Source organism: Gossypium raimondii, chromosome 7 (assembly GCF_025698545.1).
Source record: "Gossypium raimondii isolate GPD5lz chromosome 7, ASM2569854v1, whole genome shotgun sequence".
Classification (NCBI taxonomy): domain Eukaryota; kingdom Viridiplantae; phylum Streptophyta; class Magnoliopsida; order Malvales; family Malvaceae; genus Gossypium; species Gossypium raimondii.
The window spans coordinates 28,632,074-28,651,948 of NC_068571.1; the positions used below are offsets into that span (position 1 = coordinate 28,632,074).

The 19,875-nt window shown below is 33.4% G+C and overlaps 1 protein-coding gene and 1 long non-coding RNA gene across 6 annotated transcripts; both read left to right on the plus strand.

The window, feature by feature from the left end:
- The first annotated feature begins 266 nt into the window (after nucleotides 1-266).
- Nucleotides 267-12,165, plus strand: LOC105797567 (uncharacterized). 4 transcript variants are annotated; one of them, XR_008197778.1, is made up of 7 exons: nucleotides 268-615; nucleotides 720-1,632; nucleotides 1,721-1,821; nucleotides 8,312-8,387; nucleotides 9,660-9,741; nucleotides 11,475-11,846; nucleotides 11,921-12,165. It is a non-coding gene; the product is annotated as an uncharacterized LOC105797567 (long non-coding RNA). The 4 variants fall into 4 exon arrangements; XR_008197779.1 differs by lacking the exons at nucleotides 8,312-8,387; nucleotides 9,660-9,741; nucleotides 11,475-11,846; nucleotides 11,921-12,165 and adding an exon at nucleotides 7,510-8,305 and having other exon boundaries at nucleotides 267-615; nucleotides 1,721-7,300; XR_008197780.1 differs by lacking the exons at nucleotides 8,312-8,387; nucleotides 9,660-9,741; nucleotides 11,475-11,846; nucleotides 11,921-12,165 and adding an exon at nucleotides 7,510-8,305 and having other exon boundaries at nucleotides 267-615; nucleotides 1,721-6,776.
- A 2,279-nt stretch (nucleotides 12,166-14,444) lies between these two features.
- Nucleotides 14,445-16,398, plus strand: LOC105762840 (vestitone reductase-like). Of its 2 annotated transcripts, none has more exons than XM_052633181.1 (4): nucleotides 14,445-14,616; nucleotides 14,855-15,400; nucleotides 15,597-15,792; nucleotides 15,892-16,398. In XM_052633181.1, exons 1-4 carry the CDS (start codon nucleotides 14,496-14,498, stop codon nucleotides 16,031-16,033), a joined length of 1,005 nt encoding a protein of 334 aa, XP_052489141.1. In that variant the 5' UTR covers nucleotides 14,445-14,495; the 3' UTR covers nucleotides 16,034-16,398. The 2 variants fall into 2 exon arrangements, with proteins under 2 accessions (XP_052489141.1, XP_052489142.1); XM_052633182.1 differs by having other exon boundaries at nucleotides 14,449-14,616; nucleotides 14,876-15,400.
- The last annotated feature ends 3,477 nt before the right edge of the window (nucleotides 16,399-19,875 follow it).

The window sequence follows — 19,875 nt, forward strand, 5'->3', positions numbered from 1 at the left end:
AGAATAACTCAACAAATATGAAATGTTAGAGCAATTAGATAAAATTGCACATGATGTTGATTTTTATTGTTATTTTTATTAGTAATCATATTGTCGATTATTTTCTTGAATTAACATTTTTTTTATAAAAACAGGCTGATTTTTGTTACCCACGGCTCAAGGAAAAGAAGCTGAGATGCCTCCAAACACAACACCCAACAAGAAAACGACAAAACCAAAGCAACAAAACAGTTGTCCAGCATAAATCAATTAAAAACCTAGGGAGTATCGACCAAAGAAATAGAAAAAAATAAATAATAAAACGCATGAGCCAGCAACCAGCATCTCTTCATAACCCATAATCAGCCAGAAAGCTCTCCTCAAAATCTGCAACAAAGACAAGCAAAAGGAGAAAGCAAGACTTTGAAAACAATTGGAAAATCAATGAACCTTCTCCAAATTCAAAGCAAAACTGCATAAACCTTAGACCCTCTGATCCCAAGCCAAACAGTCCTTCATCACCACCATCTACACCGAATCAAGTACACCATTAACCCAGCTCCCACATACCCCTCTTCTCTGACCTTCCAACGCCAGAACATGAGCCGCCTCATTAACCGCACGAGACACAAAACTGTAAGTTACCTCATCAAAAAGCATATCCAACTGATGAATATGATAAGTAATCGGTCTCAGAATGGATTTATCTGCCTTCTTTTTTCTGATATTTTGGATGACAGAAAGAGAATCAACTTTCACAGCCAGCCACTGAAAGCACATCTTACTCGCGAAGATTAAAGCCCGTTCACAAGCTCGTGCCTCTGCCACAAATTCAAAGAGATAAGTTTCTGCCCCAACAACTTCTCCTTTGTAATTTCTAGCTAAAACTGCTGTTGTAGCAAGTTTCCTTTCATGAATGAAAGACGCATCAAAATTAATCTTAATGATTCCAAAGTCAGGAGGCCTCCAAAGCTCCTTAACCAAAGATCCAGTAAAAGGACAGAGGTTCTCATGAAATAAAAAAAGATCTTGTTCATATCCTTGAATAAACCCCAATAATTTTTGCCTCAAAAATTTTACCCCTTCATGCACCAATTTATTTTTATGAAACCAAAGACCCTATAAAGAAATAGCAATGAGTCGTTTATGTCGGTCATTTGCTTTAATAAATGTTCTAACAAAACTAATTTTGTGAACCAGCGAATCTTCAAAAAGAGGAGTTCGAACTTGCAACGAAGCCCACACATCCTGCAGAACACCACAAGACCATAACAGATGCTCAGAATTCTCCAGTTCTGCCTTACACAGTGGGCACGCCGCTTTCTCACACAAAGTTCTACGCGCCAGATTTCCATAATGTGGCACCAAATTATTAACCATCCTCTAAACGTGTATTTTAATTTTTGCAGGAATATTTAATGACCACAAATCTGTGTAGAAACTTTGGTAATCCTCAACATTAGAGGACATATTAGATTTGCTCTGTAAATATTCTGTAATAAAGACTCGATACCCACTCTTAACAGTGTAATCCCCTGAACCTTCATACTTCCAAACCAACATGTCCTCTGGCCTACTTTCAGAAATAGGATGGAGAAGATTCTAGCTGCTGTATTATCATCAACTAAATTATGAACTAGTTCTCTGTTCCAGGTACAACCCTCATTCATAATTAACTGATTAACTGTTGTCCAATTAGACCGAATGTCCTGAACTGGAATTCAATTGTTCTCCCTTCCAGGTAACCAGGGATCATTCCATATATTGATGCAAGCACCATTCCCAACCTGCCACACAATCCCTTCTCCGATCAACTCCTGAACACTGCAAATGCTTCTCCAGGTAAACGAAGGGTTAGAGGGGACTTTTGCTGATAGAATATCTGAATAATGGAAATAACGGGCTTTTAAAACCTTGGCAAAAAGACAATGAGGTCGGGATAAAATACGCCAAACCTGTTTGGCTAATAAAGCCTTATTAAACAAAAACAAGTTTTTAAAGCCCATACCTCCAAGGCATTTTGGCTTGCATAACATTTCCCAAGTTGAGGATTTATTATTCGTCCACCAGAACCTGTTCATGATGCCTTCAAGCTTTCGACATAACGTCTTTGGCAGAAAGAAGCATTGCATAGCATATATTGAGGTCGCCTGCAAAACTGATTTAATAAAGACTTCCTTACCCCCCATTGACAGATAGCACAAACTCCACCCCTCAACTCGTTTCCTGAACCGATCCAAAAAATTAGCAAAAGCCCACTTTTTATTCCTACCCACCATCATAGGTAAGCCTAGGAACTTTTCGGGGTTAGATGCCAACCGAACCCCTAACAGATTGACGATATCCTCCTTAACGCTAAAATCTACATTCACTCTGAAATAGATAAGAGACTTATCAAAATTCACACGTTGTCCCGAAACCATCTCATACTCACGGATTACATTACGAACCACCCCAGCTCCCTCACACGAGGCATCTCCAAATAAGATACAACCATCTACAAAAAATAAATGATTAACAGAAATTTTCTCCCAACCAACAGGTGCTCCCACCATCCGTCCTTTATTTTTAGCCTCTTGAATAAGCGTAGAAAAACCCTCAGCACAAATCAAAAACAGATAGGGACTAAGAGGGTCTCCTTGTCGTAGCCCTCTTGAAGGAGAGAACCTTTCGCTATGATATCCATTAAGGCTAATCGAGTATGAAACAGAGCAAACGCATCGCATGATAAGAATAATCCAATCCATACGAAAACCCAGATGTTTCATCATCCCTGCCAAAAAGTCTCATTCGACACGATCATACGCTTTACTCATATCGAGTTTAAGCGCAAAATTACATTTCTTGCCGCTATTCTTCATTTTTAAAGAATGAAGGACCTCATAAGCAATCAGCACATTGTCCGAAATAAGTCTTCCTGGGATAAAAGCCCTTTGAGCTTCATTAATGCAATTCCCCAACATATGACTCATACGAATTACCAAGACTTTTGCAATAATTTTGTAAATAACATTACAAAGGCTTATGAGTCTGAAATGAGACATATTTTTTGGCTTATCAATTTTAGGAATCAAAATAATGCGTGTTTTATTGAGATCTCCTAGTTCAGATTGTCCATTCAGAATAGATAAACAAAATTGAGAGACTTCCGACCCAATAATATGCTAGTGCCTTTGAAAAAAGATAACAGGAAACCTATCAACACCAGGGGCTTTCAAAGGTGCCATCAGTTTAACAGCATAGGCAATCTCCTCCTCAATGAACTTCTTTAACAACCCATCATTCATGCTATCAGTAACCTTTTTCTCAACTAAACCAAATAAATGCTCATTCGAACCCATATCCGAAGCAGAAAAAAGGTTACCAAAATAATTAGAAGCAATCTGAACAAATTCCTCAGACGAATTGGCTCGTCCCCCATTTTCATCTTGCAGCTCCGTAATTCTACCATAGAAATGGCGTTGCACAGCAACCTTATGAAAAAAGCTGGTATTCTGATCACCATTCTTCATCCAATTTACATGTGCACGTTGTTCCCAAAATAACTCTTCCTTATTAGCTTCCAAATTAAGTCCTAATTGGACTTTCGTAATCTCAGCTAAAATCTCATCAGAAAGATCTTGATTATAAAGATTAGTCAATCTGTCTTCTAATTCAATCCTATTTCTCTTCCTCTCTACCAGTAGACTTGCTCCACTTGAGCAAATGATGTCCCAGTTCCTCTAACTTGCCCAATACACTTCCAAAATTATCATCCCACCACCTTTTCACCATCCCCTCAAAGGAACTATCTAAACACCATTTGGCCTCAAACCTAAAAGGCTTCACAAGACTGTCTTGATTGTTCCATACCACCACCATAGTATCTAGGAGAAGGGGGCAATGGTCAAAAAAAGAATGACTCAAATGTTCAAGTCGATATCCAGGAAAGAGATTCACCCAACTCAAGGTAGCGACTCCACGATCCAACCGTTCCCTTATATTCGTAGATACAAATCGTCCTCGCTCCCATATGAACCACCAGTCAACAAAGCCTAAATCCGTAAGACTGCAATCATCTAATGCCTCACGAAATTCCCTCATCTGGCGATCTGATCAGAGGCGACCACCTTTCTTCTCAAAAGAATTCGCAACCTCATTAAAGTCACCCAAGACAACCCAAGGGGTAGATTGATCATGATTTATCTGTCGAAGCAGGTCTCACGAAGCGCTTCTACTCCTTTCATCCAGATTCCCATAGGACCCCGTTAACCTCCAGATCTCGCCACATTCATTATCATGAACTTCAACATCAATATGAAACGAGGAAAAACTTTTAAGCTGAACTAATGTATTCCCTCTCCAGCCCAACTATAAACCACCTCTTGTGCCTATTGCCCTAACGTCGATTCCATTCTCAAACCCACGCTTCAACCTTACCAACTCTATTTTTTTAGCTTAATTTTGTCTCCATAAGAAACAAAATACAAGGATTAATGGCTCTTAACTTATTCTTGAGCCTTTTAACTGTTCGTGATCTCCCCAAACTACGAACATTCCAACTTAGTATTTTCATTGAGCCTAGTTGCTCTGATCACCAGAGCTAGCTAATACATCCATTGAGCCTAATCCAGCAACAGCATCCAAAAGAACACGTGGGCCCTCCACAAATCTCTGTCTCTTTTTTACCTTTCAACAAAGCAATTGGGTCATCCTCCTTATGCAAGACCAAGTCCATAGGCCCATACACTAATCCATCAGCTACCAACGCATTGTTACCCCCATCACGCCCCTTAATTTGTTTATTATTACTGTGATACTGGACAGATCCCAAAGGGATTAGATTGGGATTTGAATTTTGATTCCCAACAATTCCCCTGAAATTACGCCCTAAATCTTTCCCCTCATTTATCAAAATATCATGATTGAAACTTACCAAGTTTTCTGTAACACACGGTGACCCATCTGCTGCTCGTAACCACCTGCTCATTGCCGAATTCTGACGCCTTACCACCGCACGCATTGATAAATCCCAGCCAAATACTATTTTAGATGGTTCAAATTATAGCCGAAAAGGACAATAACTCTCCCCATGCCCCAATTTTCCACAGATAAAGCAGAACAGACTAAGCTTTTCATATTTAAACCTAGCATAAACAATCATAGACTTCCTGATCAAGACTTTCTTCTTACATTTCAATGGGGCAGTAATGTCCAGACAAACACGAATACGTAAAAATTTCTGAATACCCAATGACGGTATGGAAGTATCATACTCAATAAATTTACCGCAGAAATCACCAAATTGTTTTGCCATCGATTCTGTCATCAGCCCTGGAGGTAATTCATGGACTTGTATCCAAAACTCGGTAAAGTTTAACTCCAACGCTGCCGAATTTTCCCCACCAGGAATTTTTTGGAGTATAAGTAAATGGTTATTGAAAAACCACGGTTTTCCTAAGACTACCATTTCAATGTCAACCTCATTAAAAAATTGAAAAAGAGACCGTTTCTCCCCTAACTCCGTAATACAAATCCCCCCGATAGGATGCCAGAGATCCGCCATTGTATTACACAAGGAAGGAAAATGAACAACGCTATCTGTTAGACAGCGACCTACCAGACAGAATTGATAAGCACCATTCACCGCTCCTTCGTCCTCTTGGATCGCTTCCTCCTCCTCATCTAATAACCTCAAATTTGCCAGTGCATCTTCCATCGAAAACACAGAAAATGTCAAAACAAAACCAGACTGAAAGAACCCGTGCCAATCGGCAGATAGAGAAACGTGCCAAACGGCAGACTATAAAACTAAAGCTAAGATTTTTTAAACTCCTAACACGCCCTCAAAGTTTTTCAACACTTGAATTTTTAGAGAGCAAAATTGTTTTGAATTAACATATTGAATACAATGATATAATTTTAATTTTTGTTACTAATTAAGATTTTTTTCTTCAAACATTATTGTTAACTTTTTTTAATAATTAATACTTTAAAAAGTTAAATTATGTAACTTGTAATTGTAATTTTACTATCAAACACAACATGGAGAACTACCATGTAACTTACAAGAGGATGTAATTACTATAATAATATTTACATTTTCATCGAGTTACTCTATAGTTTCTAAATATACCCAAAAATTATTTTAAATTTTCACTGTTTCACTCTATTCCTGTCACGGAAATACTGTTTTCGGTCATACTCAAGAGAGCACTCTTGAGAAGATTCTAAAGTTATAATTAAGATTACAATATTGACATAAATTTTAGGTTTTTTTTTGTGTGTGTGATAAAATCCTAACTAAATTAAGCAACAAAAGCTAACATTCTCCTACCCTATCATTCCAACAATTTCATAAGAGCTACTCTAACAGCATGTTTGGTTGGGTATATTGGCATAGCCATTACACCCCTATTCCGTGGGCCCCACTTAATCCCACTTTAATCCTTTGTTTGGTTCAGTGTATTGGCTAATATGGGTCTAATACATTACAGACCTAATCCCCAAAATCCACCGATTTCTAATCCCTCCCTTTTGCTCAGTTTAGGTGCTGCTTTAGTTTTATACCGTGTTTTACCCTCCCTCCCAATCGATCGATGCTTCCCCTTTCCTTCTTCTGTTTCTTCCTTCTAGCTTGGGGTTTCTGCAGATTTGTTCCCTCCCGATCGACGCTTCCCCTTTCCTTCTTCTGTTTTTTACAACACAATTTACGCTTGGCCTTCTCAACCTTTTCTTTTCTTTTTCTCTTTGTCACCCTTTCGCTTGCTCTCATTTGGTGGGTTTCCAAGTTTACTGCAACTGAAAGGTAAACCAAGGTTTCTAATTCTCTTTTGCTCTCAAATTGTTTGCTTTCAAACTTCTTTCTTGGTTTAGCAATCATTTTTTATCTAACATATAATTTCTCTTTTCAATATTCGATATGTAGATTAGGTTGTCGTTTAGTAAAGTTCACTTCATGATTTGTGCCTAATTTTTTATTTTGAGTTTGAACCTTTGAGTTTTCAATACTGCCTAATTTTTTTATTTCGGTGAGAATTTTCAGTCGGGGTACTGGTATTTTCTACTGGTTTAAACATAATTGTAGTGAGAACAACTTCAGTTTAAGGTTCTATAAGATAATAAAAAGCCCAATTATTTGGATAGTGAAAGAATACATGAAACCGTAATATACATGGTTTTTTTCTGGATGGAATTTTCATAGCTTTTTGAGCTGGCATATATTGAATAAAAAGGTTCTTTTCTGGCTGTGCTATGTCTATTTATTAGTTTAATGATCAGTCATTGTGAAAGTGAGTCACTAGATTTAACATGTTTCAAAAAAAAAAAAGAACAGGTTGAGGTAGTTATCATGACTGAACCTTTTGTGCATGCATATTTATGAGATTTTGATGTGCTAATTTCTTTCTACATGCATCTCTACACCTAGCTGATTATAACTTCCCTGCGAAAATTTTGTCACCATTTTGGTTGCCTAGATCTTTATCCTTTTATTAGTATAACTCATATTCTACCTAAGTTGCTTAATAGAATTGTTCATGCTTCTTTCAGTGAGTCCCAGTTACTTCTCTTTTAGAGTTTGATTTAATAGCAGGGCAGCAATTTCCACTGCTAGTTATATTTTGTTTGGTTCCTTTTTCATGTCTATGGTTATGGTTCCTACTGTTGTTGCATTTGTTTTTATTTTACTGAATATATGTTTTAAGAGGAATTAGAGTCCCTGAATCGAATATCCTTATGCTGCTTAACCGTCATCCTCGAATATTTTTGTATAATCCGGTTCAGCTTAAGGAGATTGTGGAGGAAGTCAAAGGAATGGGAATTAATTAGAAGTGAGTTAGCATAGGCTGCAGCATTAGTATTTTGTAGGATGTGCCATGTTGCCCTTGAAGACCAAAGGAATTACTTTTTGCACATTCATGTCTCGTTGTCTTGTTTCAGTTCATTATTTTGGTCTAAAACTTCTTGTAGTTGGAATTTGTCAATGGAAGCAGCCATGTTTTTGTAGTTGTATTCCTTTCTTCCATTGATGAAGCTTAAGCTCAACATTTTGCTTGACTTGCTGTTAATTTAAGTCTCATTGGTTTGAAGTGCAATAGTGTAATGAGTTTCATTGGCTGCCTTGTTAGTATCTTTTGTTTTTTTTGCATGTAAGTAGATTCGAATCATTGTCTTTGATACAAGTTGAAGCCGGAGTTTAGCTTTGCTGGTTCATACAGTCACCTTTACAAGATGGTGTCCAATATAAATCAATGAAACACTTTTCATATGATACATAATGAAATTTTATTGCGCCTGGTGTATCTGACCACTGTTGTTCCAGCATATTGATGTTCTATGTGAAATTTTGTAGGTATTGGACTGTTAGCTATCGATTTGCTCCAGACATAAATCGTTGGCAAACTGAAGCTCTAGTTGCAATTCAAGAGGTTTGGTAACTTATCCAATCTTCTAAACTTGTAAGACTTCAAAATCAAATACAGAGAAACACAGTAAAACTGTTAGCATACATGCTGATTTTTTGCATTGAGTTTTAATTTTTTTTGGAAATTATTTTATTTTTTCGGTCTTTTAGCTATTTACTTTCTATTTGGTAAAGTAAATAAGAATTTGTGCTTACAAGTATTTTTTTAATTTTAGCTACTTGAATCATTATAATTTGGGTAAGTGTTAAAACAATTGCTATTATTGTTAATTCTAGAAAGATTTGATATTGAATTGCATAAGCAATTGCTGTTATTGTTCTTGGATTTGTTTAAACAAATATTTTTGTCTCACAATTTATGCCAACAAGTATATACAACAGTCAATTTAACAAGTCCTTCCAAACACATTTTTAATTGGTATTAAAGCCTAATAACAAAAGCTTTTGGTGTGATTTTCTATTTGGTGAGTTAAAATGAATTTTATGAAGGAAGGTAGCTCAACTTCAAAACTACTTCTTTTGGACAGAATAAACTATGCCTATTGGAAGATTGAGATGTGAACATTCATCAAGTCTATTGATAAAAGAGCTTGAAAATCATCTATTTAACTAGATGAGAGCCTCCTAAAACAACAAGCTTATATGGGTCACATATTGTAAAATCAAAAGCACAATGTATCACTAAAGAAGATAAGATTGTAAACTTGACATTCATACGAAATTATAGGATTTCTTGCACTAGTGATTACTTAGATGGGGCGTTAGATATAATACAATGAATAAATTGTAAGGTGATTAAAATTGAAGGAATAAATTAGAAACATTTTATTAAAAATAAAACTAAATAAATGTGTATATTCATATACAACGCATTAATTAAAAATATTTTAAATAATTAAAATTAAAAATATTATTTTAATAATATTACATATATATCGACTTTTGAACCATTATAAATTAAACCCAATCCAATCATGAGTAAATAAAATAAAATTTGATCATTAGATATAATCAAGTAAACAACTTGATTTAAAAAAATTCAATATATTAAAATTGGATCATTAGATATAATCAAGTAAACAACTTGATTAAAAACAAATATTCATTATTATTATGATTGATTAAAAACAACTTGATTAAAAACAACTTGATTAAAAACAAGTATTTGGTAACATTGTTGATTAAAAACAAATATTCATTGTTAATGTTAATGTTAAAGTTCTATTTTTTGCTTCGTTAAGATTCTAAATTTGTATTGTTCATTTTTCTTTGATAGTGTGATATTGCTTCCTATTGAAGCGGCTTGTTTGATTGCTTCCTCCACCCACAGTTGATCGTCTTCTTTTCACACAATCACTGTAAGTTCTTTGGCAATTAAATTATTTAATTTTATTTTACTGTTATTGAAATTATGATTGGAGAAATGTGACCCTTTTACTGTGATTTGACAATATGGAACACATTAATATATTGCAGTAATGGCTCGTCTGCCTTTAATTGCACAAAGTGTGAGGCGTAAAAGAATTGGTATTGCATTGACAATATGGTTGGAAATCTGTAGAATTGCGATTTGGTTCTTATTTAGAATGGGTGCCAGCCTTAGCCTACATACTTATAGACCAAGGATTAGGTCCTATACCTTAGATTTTTATACAAAAAGGGATTATGTGAAAAGGCTTCTATATGCTAGTGACGAGACCTGTATTGAATAAATTAGGATGAATAGAATTGCCTTTTTTAAACTATGTGAGATGTTAGAATTCTTAGGGGGATTGAAGTCATCAAGAAACATGCTTGTTGATGAACAAGTGGCAATGTTTTTACATATCATCTCCCATCACCTGAAAAATCGAGTTATCAAGCATCACTTTAGAAGGTTCGAGGAAACTGTTAGCAGAGCATTTCATAGTGTTTTAAATGCTGTCATACGCTTACAAGATGTGTTATTTAAAAAGGCGGAGCCAATTTCAGCTGATTCTTCTGACACAAGGTGGAAATGGTTTAAGGTATTGGACTGAGTTTTATATATAGCTTGTACAACATTTAGTTGATTTAGATTTAAATTAGTATTCTAATTCAAGGTTTTATATCATGTGATATAGAATTGCTTAGGTGCTCTTGATAGAACTCACATCAAGATTAGGGTTCTAACAGTTGATAAACCTAGATATCGAACGTGAAAAGGTGACATAGCAACAAATATGCTAGGTGTTTGTACACCTGATATGCAATTTGTTTATGTTCTTCCTGGTTGGGAAGGTTCAGTTGCTGATGGACGGGTTCTTCGAGATGCCATTAGTAGAAGACATGGACTAAAAGTTCCTCATGGTAAAGTGGATAGTTAGAGGACTTTGAATTATTCATTAAGATCAAACTTTTTGTCTTGAATTAATCATTTAAAAAATTATTTTATAGGTTGTTATTATCTAGTTGATCTTGGATACACAAATTGTGAGGATTTCTTGCACCTTTTAGAGGACAACGATATCATTTGAACGAGTGGCGTCGGGGTTATCGACCAAGTTCTCCATAAGAGTTTTTTAATATGAAACATGCCTCAGCACGTAATGTTATTGAAAGATGCTTTGGGTTATTAAAACTTAGATGGGGAATACTTAGGAATCCATCATTCTATCCTGTAAGGGTGCACAATAGAATTATTATTGCATATTGTTTGCTCCATAATTTTATCCGAACCCATATGAGTATTGATCCTATTGAAGCGGGGGTGGGAGAAGGATTACCTAGTAATGTGGTGGATGACGATGAACCGAATATCGTAAATATTCATCCATCGAATGCTTGGGCTACTTGGAGGATGGAACTAGCCAACCAAATGTTCAATGAATGGCAAGCATCTAGAAATTAGTTTGTGAAACTTTTGCGGTGTTTGAATTGATTTTTGTATTGTACTAAACTTGTTGAATTATAATTTAATTTCTTTTCATTCAGCATGTGTTATAATTTTAAATTTTTATGGTATGGAGCTTTTGATTCATGATATTGAACTTAATTATAATTTTATAAAGTGTTCACCTTTTGATTCATGATATTAAAATAGTAATTAATATAATTTGTTTTTTTTCTTAAGATAATTATGTTAGGTGTTCCAGAATCAAATGCTTCTTCTCAAGCTTCTCGAGGAACCAAAAGAAAATGGGTTCCAGAAGAAGATGTGGCATTGGTTTCCTGCATGGTGGACTTGCACAATGTTGGAACATTTAATGCTGATACCGGGTTCAAAGCCGGTTATTTAAACGAGTTGGAAAGAATGCTACAAAAGGCTTTACCAAATGCAATGTTGAAGGCGAAACCTAATATTGAATCGAGGATTAGGTTACTAAAAATAGAGTGGTCAATCATCTATGACATGCTTAATGGCCAAAACAATAGCAGTTTTGGTTGGGACGAGCATAGGCAGCTCATTGTTGCTGAAGATGCGGTTTGGGACTCCTAGTTAAAGGTAAGATTATTTCAAGTCTTTATTATCTTATTTTTACCAAACTTATAACTAATATGATTTCCTTATTTTTTTAGAGTTACAAAGAAGCCGCTCAATTCAGACATCGTTCTTTCCCTTACTACGACCAGCTTACTGCCATAAACGCAAGAGATCGAGCGATTGGGAAAGATGCTCAAACAGCTGCTGATGTTCTTGAAGAAATAAATGCTGAGGGTGTACCTACTACATATATGGATGAAGAAAGAAACTCATTCTATGACTGCGAAACTGATGTTTCTTTGGATGATATGGATGTTTCTACTGCGGAACCGCGACGAGATAGAGACCAAGGGGCTTCTTCATCTTCAAACAAGAGAAAGAAGAAATCTGATGCTCGTGATAATATGTCTTCTTCATTTGATGAGGCTGCCACTTTATTGGCCGAAAACATGCGGGCCATTGGCGATCAAATTAGTAGGAGTATTGCCTCCGATGTGGTAGTTCAGCAGAAGTCAGAAGAATTCCAGATCATCCAAGAGAAAGCTACAAATTTATATTCAACCTTATGGGAAATTGAAGGTTTAACCGACGATGAGAGGTATCGAGCTTTGAGTAAAATTCCAGATCATCCAACTCAAATGCTCGTTTTCTTTAGTTTACCTTCTGCTGCGCGATTGGAATGGGTCAGAAGATTTCTTTCTGACCATTAAAAATCAATGTTCAAACTTTTTGATGTTGTAAAACGATATAACATATGGATTATGATGTATAATTTCATTTTCATCTAACATTTTCTTAATATAAGTTAATTATGTTTATGCAGAATATAATTCTCAAGTTATATTATGAGTTTAGTAAATTCATATAAGAACATTTTATTATTAAGAATTTTATGAAATTATATATCATTATTAAATTATATTTAATATTAATTATTTTAAATTATATAAATTCATATAAGAAAATTTATTATCAAGAATTTTATGAAATTATATATCATTATTAAATTATATTTAATATTAATTATTTTAAATTATATAAATTCATATAAGAAAATTTATTATCAAGAATTTTATGAAATTATATATCATTATTAAATTATATTTAATATTAATTATTTAAAATTATATAAATTCATATAAAAAATTTATTATCAAGAATTTTATGAAATTATATATTATTATTAAATTATATGAAATAATAATTATTTTAAATTATACAAATTCATATAAGAAAATTTATTAGTTATAATTATTTTAAATTTTATTAAATCATATATTTTAATTAAAATATATTTAATATTAATTATTTCAAATTATATTTTATAGTATCATATATTATGATTTTAGTAAATTCATATAAGAATATTGATTATTAAGAATTTTATTAAATTATATATTTTAATTAAAATATATTTAATAATAATTATGTTAAATTATCTTTTATAGTATCATATATTATGATTTGAGTAAATTCATATAAGAATATTAATTATTAAGAATTTTTTTAAATTATATAGTTTAATTATAATATATTTAATAATAATTATGTTAAATTATATTTTATAGTATCATATATTATGGTTTGAGTAAATTCATATAAGAATATTGATTATTAAGTATTTTATTAAATTATATATTTTAATTATAATATATTTAATAATAATTATGTTTAAATATAATTAAATTATTTATTATTGATATTAATAATCTTATTAAAATTTAAATAACAAATAACAATAATCATTTACCCAAACAAATTTATGCTAAGGGTATTCTAGTCATTTTAGTTTTTTCCATTATGCTATTACACCTCTATTCCATTCAACTAAACACAAGAATACTATTACGCCTCTATTTCATTACATTCAACCAAACAATTGATTTGCTATTACGCCTCTATTCCATTACGTCTCTATTCCAATACAGCTCTATTCCATTATGCCTCTATTCCAATACAACGAACCAAACGTGCTGTAAATCTAATCTACTATCACTAGATAGGTCCCAATTAACGCTACTATGTACTATTTTGCCTAGCTTACCTACACCTTAATAATTTCCACCGTGTTCCAAGATACTCCTTGAAATATAAAAAAAAAAAAAAAAATCTATTCTTCCGCATATGCCAAGTTACCATACTAAAAAACGTTTGCCAAGGAATCCTATCCTCGGTAACCATCTAAAATTTCCCAGATTTTAGTTTTAATTGCATCTGATTGCTAAAATGTGAACAACCCTGTTCAAATTTAGGTTCATATTTTGCAATACCAACAGAAAACAATAAATTTCACCAACCATAAAGAGTAATGATTTTCAGTACCGTAAGCATGCAAAATACTGAAGTTCTTCCACACGCATTAACCAATTCAGGGTCAAAATATACGTTTCTCCAACATTGGCAGTGAACTTTCAGGAAAAAAGCAAAACCATTGTGGGAAATGCAATTTGTCAGTAAGAATAAGATGTTGATGGAGATATTTCAATGAATACTCATCCTTGCTTTAAACTGACACCACACGGGTGGTTGCACATCGAAAATGACAGACAACAGAGTCATCCAAGAATTTTTGTAAATATCGAGGAAAAGTTCAAGATTATATATATGTTAATGTAGAGCAATTTCTTAATTATATTTTTTATGCAAAATACTCTAATAGAGTAGAGAGAAATGGAAGGAGATAAAGGAACAGTGTGTGTGACTGGAGGTACTGGGTTCGTAGCTTCATGGCTCATCAAGAGCCTTCTTCAGGAGGGTTATGCTGTTCGCACCACTGTTAGGGCTGATCCAGGTAACACTACTTAATTTACTCAAAATAACAAGGAACACTTTTTCTTTTGAACCATCACAATTTATAAGCAAATCCATTTAAATATACAAATTTCAAAACATTAATACTTTGAGCAAATGTACATGATTTACCCCCACTTTCCTGTTGGAGCTTTGCAGAAAAAAATGAATCCCCACACCCCTCTTTTCTCTTCTTTTGATGGTTTCTAACAACTGAATGTTTAGTTGTCTTTCTAAAGAGTGGTCTGACATGTGGCCAGAAAACAAAAGAGACCTTAGTTTCCTCACCAGTTTACCAGGAGCAGCCGAAAAGCTGAAAATCATGAGTGCAGATCTTAGTGATCCGGCGAGTTACAATGCAGCCATCGAGGGATGCAAGGGAGTATTTCATGTCGCAACTCCTGTCGATTTTGAAAACAAAGAATCTGAGGCAGTAACTGAGAGGTCAATAAGTGGAGCACTAGGCATCTTGAAGGCATGCTTGAAGTCGAAAACAGTGAAGAGAGTTGTGTATACTTCAAGTGCGTCCACTGTTATGTTCAACGGGCAGGATGTGGAGGTGGTGGATGAGAGTTTTTGGACTGATGTGGACTTCGTTAGGGAAAATTTAAGCCCATTCATGCGTTCTTACATGATTTCCAAGACATTGACAGAAAGGGCGGCCCTTGAATTTGGTACACAACATGGATTGGATGTGGTGACAGTGATTCCTAGTTTGGTTGTTGGTCCTTTCATATGCCCCAAGTTCCCTGGCTCAGTGCGCTCGTCATTGGCTCTGGTCCTAGGTACAAGCTTGCTAGTTCTTCCATCCCTATATAGACTTTTTAATTTGCTTCAAAGATTTCAACTGCAGCAATAACCTCATTTCTTGTTTAACTATCATTCTGAAGTCATTACTTTGATGATAATGATTGAAGATACACGGTTTTATACTGAGAAAGTGCAGTGCACTAAGACGAGGAAGCTGAATAATGTGTACAGGGAACCAATCTGAATATAGTCTCCTTCTGAATGCATCGATGGTGCATGTTGATGACTTGGCAAGGGCACATATATTCCTGCTTGAATATCCAGAAGCAAAAGGAAGATACAATTGTTCTTCCGACACCATAAGCCTTGAGAAGTTGTCTGAATTTCTTGGTGGCAAGTACCCAGAGTTCCCAATTCCATCACCAGAGTGAGTGCCTCTGCATCTTTCTCCCAACTTACATTATAAAACAATAAAAACCATGGAGTGACAGCGAAGTCATCCTCCAACTTCTTGTTGTGATTGCAGATCCTTGGGAGAAATCAAAGGTATGAAATGGCCTGGTGTGTCATCAAAGAAACTGTTGGACACAGGTTTCGAATTTAATTGTGGCGTGGAGGAAATGTTTGATGGAGCCATTCAGTGCTGCAAGGAAAGAGGATATCTCTAGTTACCCAAATTTACCATCTCTACTATGCAAATAATGCAGGGAGCAAGGGCCTGGAAAATGATTGGATCGAATCAGTAGAAAGAGGAATAAATTAGTTCCCTTGTCTCGATGATGCAATGTTATAATAATGTAATTCTAATTTAAAAAAAAAAAACAAATCAATGTATGTTGTTGTTTTTAATGTCTCCAAACTAGTTTTTGTGAGGACAGGAACTGCACTGTGTATGGTTTCCTCTGTATACAAATTGATGTTTCCGTCGCAGTGCGCAACTTTGATCCCTTATCCTCACTACTTTCTATTGTTGCTTCTTTTGTTCCTGTTTGTTTCCCTGGAATTTCAAATTTTATTCGATTTTTTTTACTTATGCGTATTGTCAAATTTACTCTTTCGGCTGAGCAAATTCTGGTGGAGCCATTAAGTATGCAACGAAAGGAAGAAAAACACCTCTTTACAAAATTAGAACATATTAAGTCACTATTTGGCAATTGGCTGATAGTTGATATGTGTAAAATGATAAATAAGGGCATGATTTATTTTATTGTTAGTCTTTATTGGGTGAAATTATTGAAATAAAACATTATTTCCAAAGAATTAAAACATCCATTATGGAAATTAATTAGTGAAAATTTTTAAAATTTTCTTACTTATTTGCAAATATTAATATGGTGGAAATTGATAAATATTACTAGTGTCAATATAATTGTAAACTATATTTTTAGTGATAATTATGTCATGTTCTTAGTATGTAAATTAGTGATTATTATGTCACACTCTAAATAAATTTGTCAAGTAACATATTTCAATTAATATAAAGTTGTATAAGAAATTATTTTACACAAGTAAATTGAAAATCAATTAAGAGTACATAAATATTCAAAGATGAATGAGCTCAATTGAAAATTTCCTGCGGCAATGTTGATTTTTGTATATTCACGGTGTTTTTTTTTTTGAGATTTACTTTGGACTTTGGAAGTAAAAATGAGAGAATTGAAGTTACTGATATCTTGGCATCCCTATTAGGTTTGAGCGCATGTGGAAAAATGAGGTATTCTCAATCAGCTGTTGAAAAAAGTTGACCATCCCAAAATTTTTTGTTTTGGAGATTTTAACTCAGCAAGTTCTTGCAAACCTCTATTCACCAAACACTACAATTAGATTCACCAAACACTACAATTAAAGAGTTTAATTATCCAATCCTTCATTTGTGTCCAAATCAACTAAAACGGCCCAAAATTATGTTTACCAAACACCCCTAAGTCTATATAATCTATACATTTTTTTCAGCCCACAATACTATATGTAAAAGGGTATATATATTATTTAAAACAATGGTTAAATTTCAACTATGATCCTTTTACTTTTTCTTTGAGATTTTATAGTAATGATTAAATTTTAGTTTTAATCCTTATACTAATATCAAAATTTAATCTTTATACTTTAATTTATTTATATAAATTGATATCTCAACTTTTATACTTACATGACATGCATCTAAATCTTTTCTTTCCATTATAATTTGATATTTCTCCTATTGAATTATGTTATTTATGTTCTTAATTATATTATTTATACTTATATTTTATTTATTATTGATTTAGGGAATAACTGGAGAAAAATGTGCGTAAAGTTTATTTTTGGCAAGTTTTTGTGATTTGAATTTTCAACAAAACATAATTTTAGTATTTTGATCATAACTTGAGCTACAGACATACGTTTTGGGTCCATAATATATCGATTCAAAAGAAATTGAAATATTTAGCTAAAGTTATTTCACAGATGAAACCCAAAAATGTCAGGAGGACATTCAAAAACTGCTTGGAAGTTTGACATGAAACTTGCCGAAAAATCTAAAAAAATTCTGCTTTACTTAATTAAGGGCACTTTGTATTTTATCCATTATATTAATTTTATCCTATAAATAGACACTATTAGATTAAAACTGAGGGTAGAGTCATAGCCACTTTTAATTTCTTTTTGTTTTCTTTATTTTATAGGATTCTAAACCCTCTTTTCTAGTCAAAGGTTTAATTGAAGCTTGATTTAATAAATTCGTGAGACTTATTTGCGCTTTAATTCTTCTTTGTTCTTTTCTATTCATGCATCTTCTATTTTAATTACAACTGCTCGGGCTTATTGAATATATGACTAGTGTTTGATAACTTAGAATGGTTGCCTTGTCAATTAGAATAGTTAAATCCGTAATGGTTTAATTTATTCTAATACTAGTGACGAATTGCATAATTTTTTTGTCATGGTTTATGTTTATTTTGTGTGGATGTGCGATCTAGCTTAAATGAACCTCGTTGAGGTGAGTTTGTTGGTTAGAATTTGATCTCTTTCATTCTTAATGATTCATTCTTAATTATGTTGATAAGTAAAATCTTGGGAACTGAGTTATAGGGTTATTTATTGATTAGGGAAGTAATTTCAAATGAGTTGTCTCTTAATTATGGAACAGGTAATGAGAGATTGGTTTTTTGACGTTGGGTCGAGGGCGCATGCTTTGATGCAACCATCGTCCTCTAGTTCAAGTATGTCTCTTAAAGAAATTGTTGAATCACTTGCTGCTAACACACAACAATTTCAACAGGAGACGAGCGAGAATTCAAAATTTTCAACATGTTACGAGAAGTGGTATATGCGCTAATTATGGCCACCAATTGATTCATGTCCTATTGTAACAGCTCGTTTTCAGTGGTGTCGAAAAAAGTGATTTCGGGACCAACAATTCCACGAGTGAGTTGTTATTTTATTATTAATTTAATGAAATTTTGAAATTTAAATGATTAATTAGGTAAAAAGGACTAATTCGTAAAGGTTGCAAAAGTGAGTATCTATTAGTTTAAAAGGGATAAATGGCTATAGAAAGGAAATCTAAAGGATCTAGATAGTAATTATACCATTCTTAAAGTTAGTGGACAATTATGGGTAGGATTTTGTTAATTTATAAGTTAATAACTAAGGGTAAAATGGTAATTTAATAAATAATATTAAACTAAAATAAAACAAAATTGATACCATCTTCTCTAGTTGTCTTCTCCACCAAAAATTGAAGATAAAAAACACCATTTTCAGGGCTTTAAAGTTCGGCCAAGCTTTTATCTTGCATGGTATGTGATTTTGATCCCGTTTTTAATGATTTTTATGTTTTCGTGATCATATTAGCTCAATCTAGCTAGCCCGGGGATTAATTTGTAAAAATTTTAAAGGTTGAGGGACTTTCCATAGTTGTTTTTGAATAGGTTTTGATGTTAGTTGATAGATTATTAACTTTAGCTGTTAAACAAACATGTTTTGTTAAGTGAATTTTGGAGAAATTGTACTTTAGGGAGTTATTTGTGAAAATAGTAAAATTTCATGGTAATATTATGAAATGATGATTTAAGTGGGTTTATAAGAGTCCTTAAGAAATTTGGCTAGGTTGTATGGAGGATTAAAATAGTTAAAGTTCATTATGAGCTTAATGACTAAATTGTGAAAAGTTAAAGTATTAGGGGTAATTTCATAATTTTACATAAATGTGAGTTATGGATTGAATTGAATACTTAAAGTACTTAATTGAATGAAATTATCTATTTAGATCAAGATAAACCACAATCGGACTTAAATCAAGGGAAGGCGAAAGCTTCGGATTAGTTTCAAATTTTACTTCTACGACCATAGTTATTTAGGTGCTGGGACACTGATGGTCGGCACCATTGTACCAAATTAAAAAAATTTTGAGTGCTGGGACATTGATGGCTGGCACCCTTGTACCAGACTTAAAAAAAATTTGGGGTGTTGGGACACTGATGGCTGGCACCTCAGTACCAAATTTTAAAAAAAAATTGGTGCTAAGACA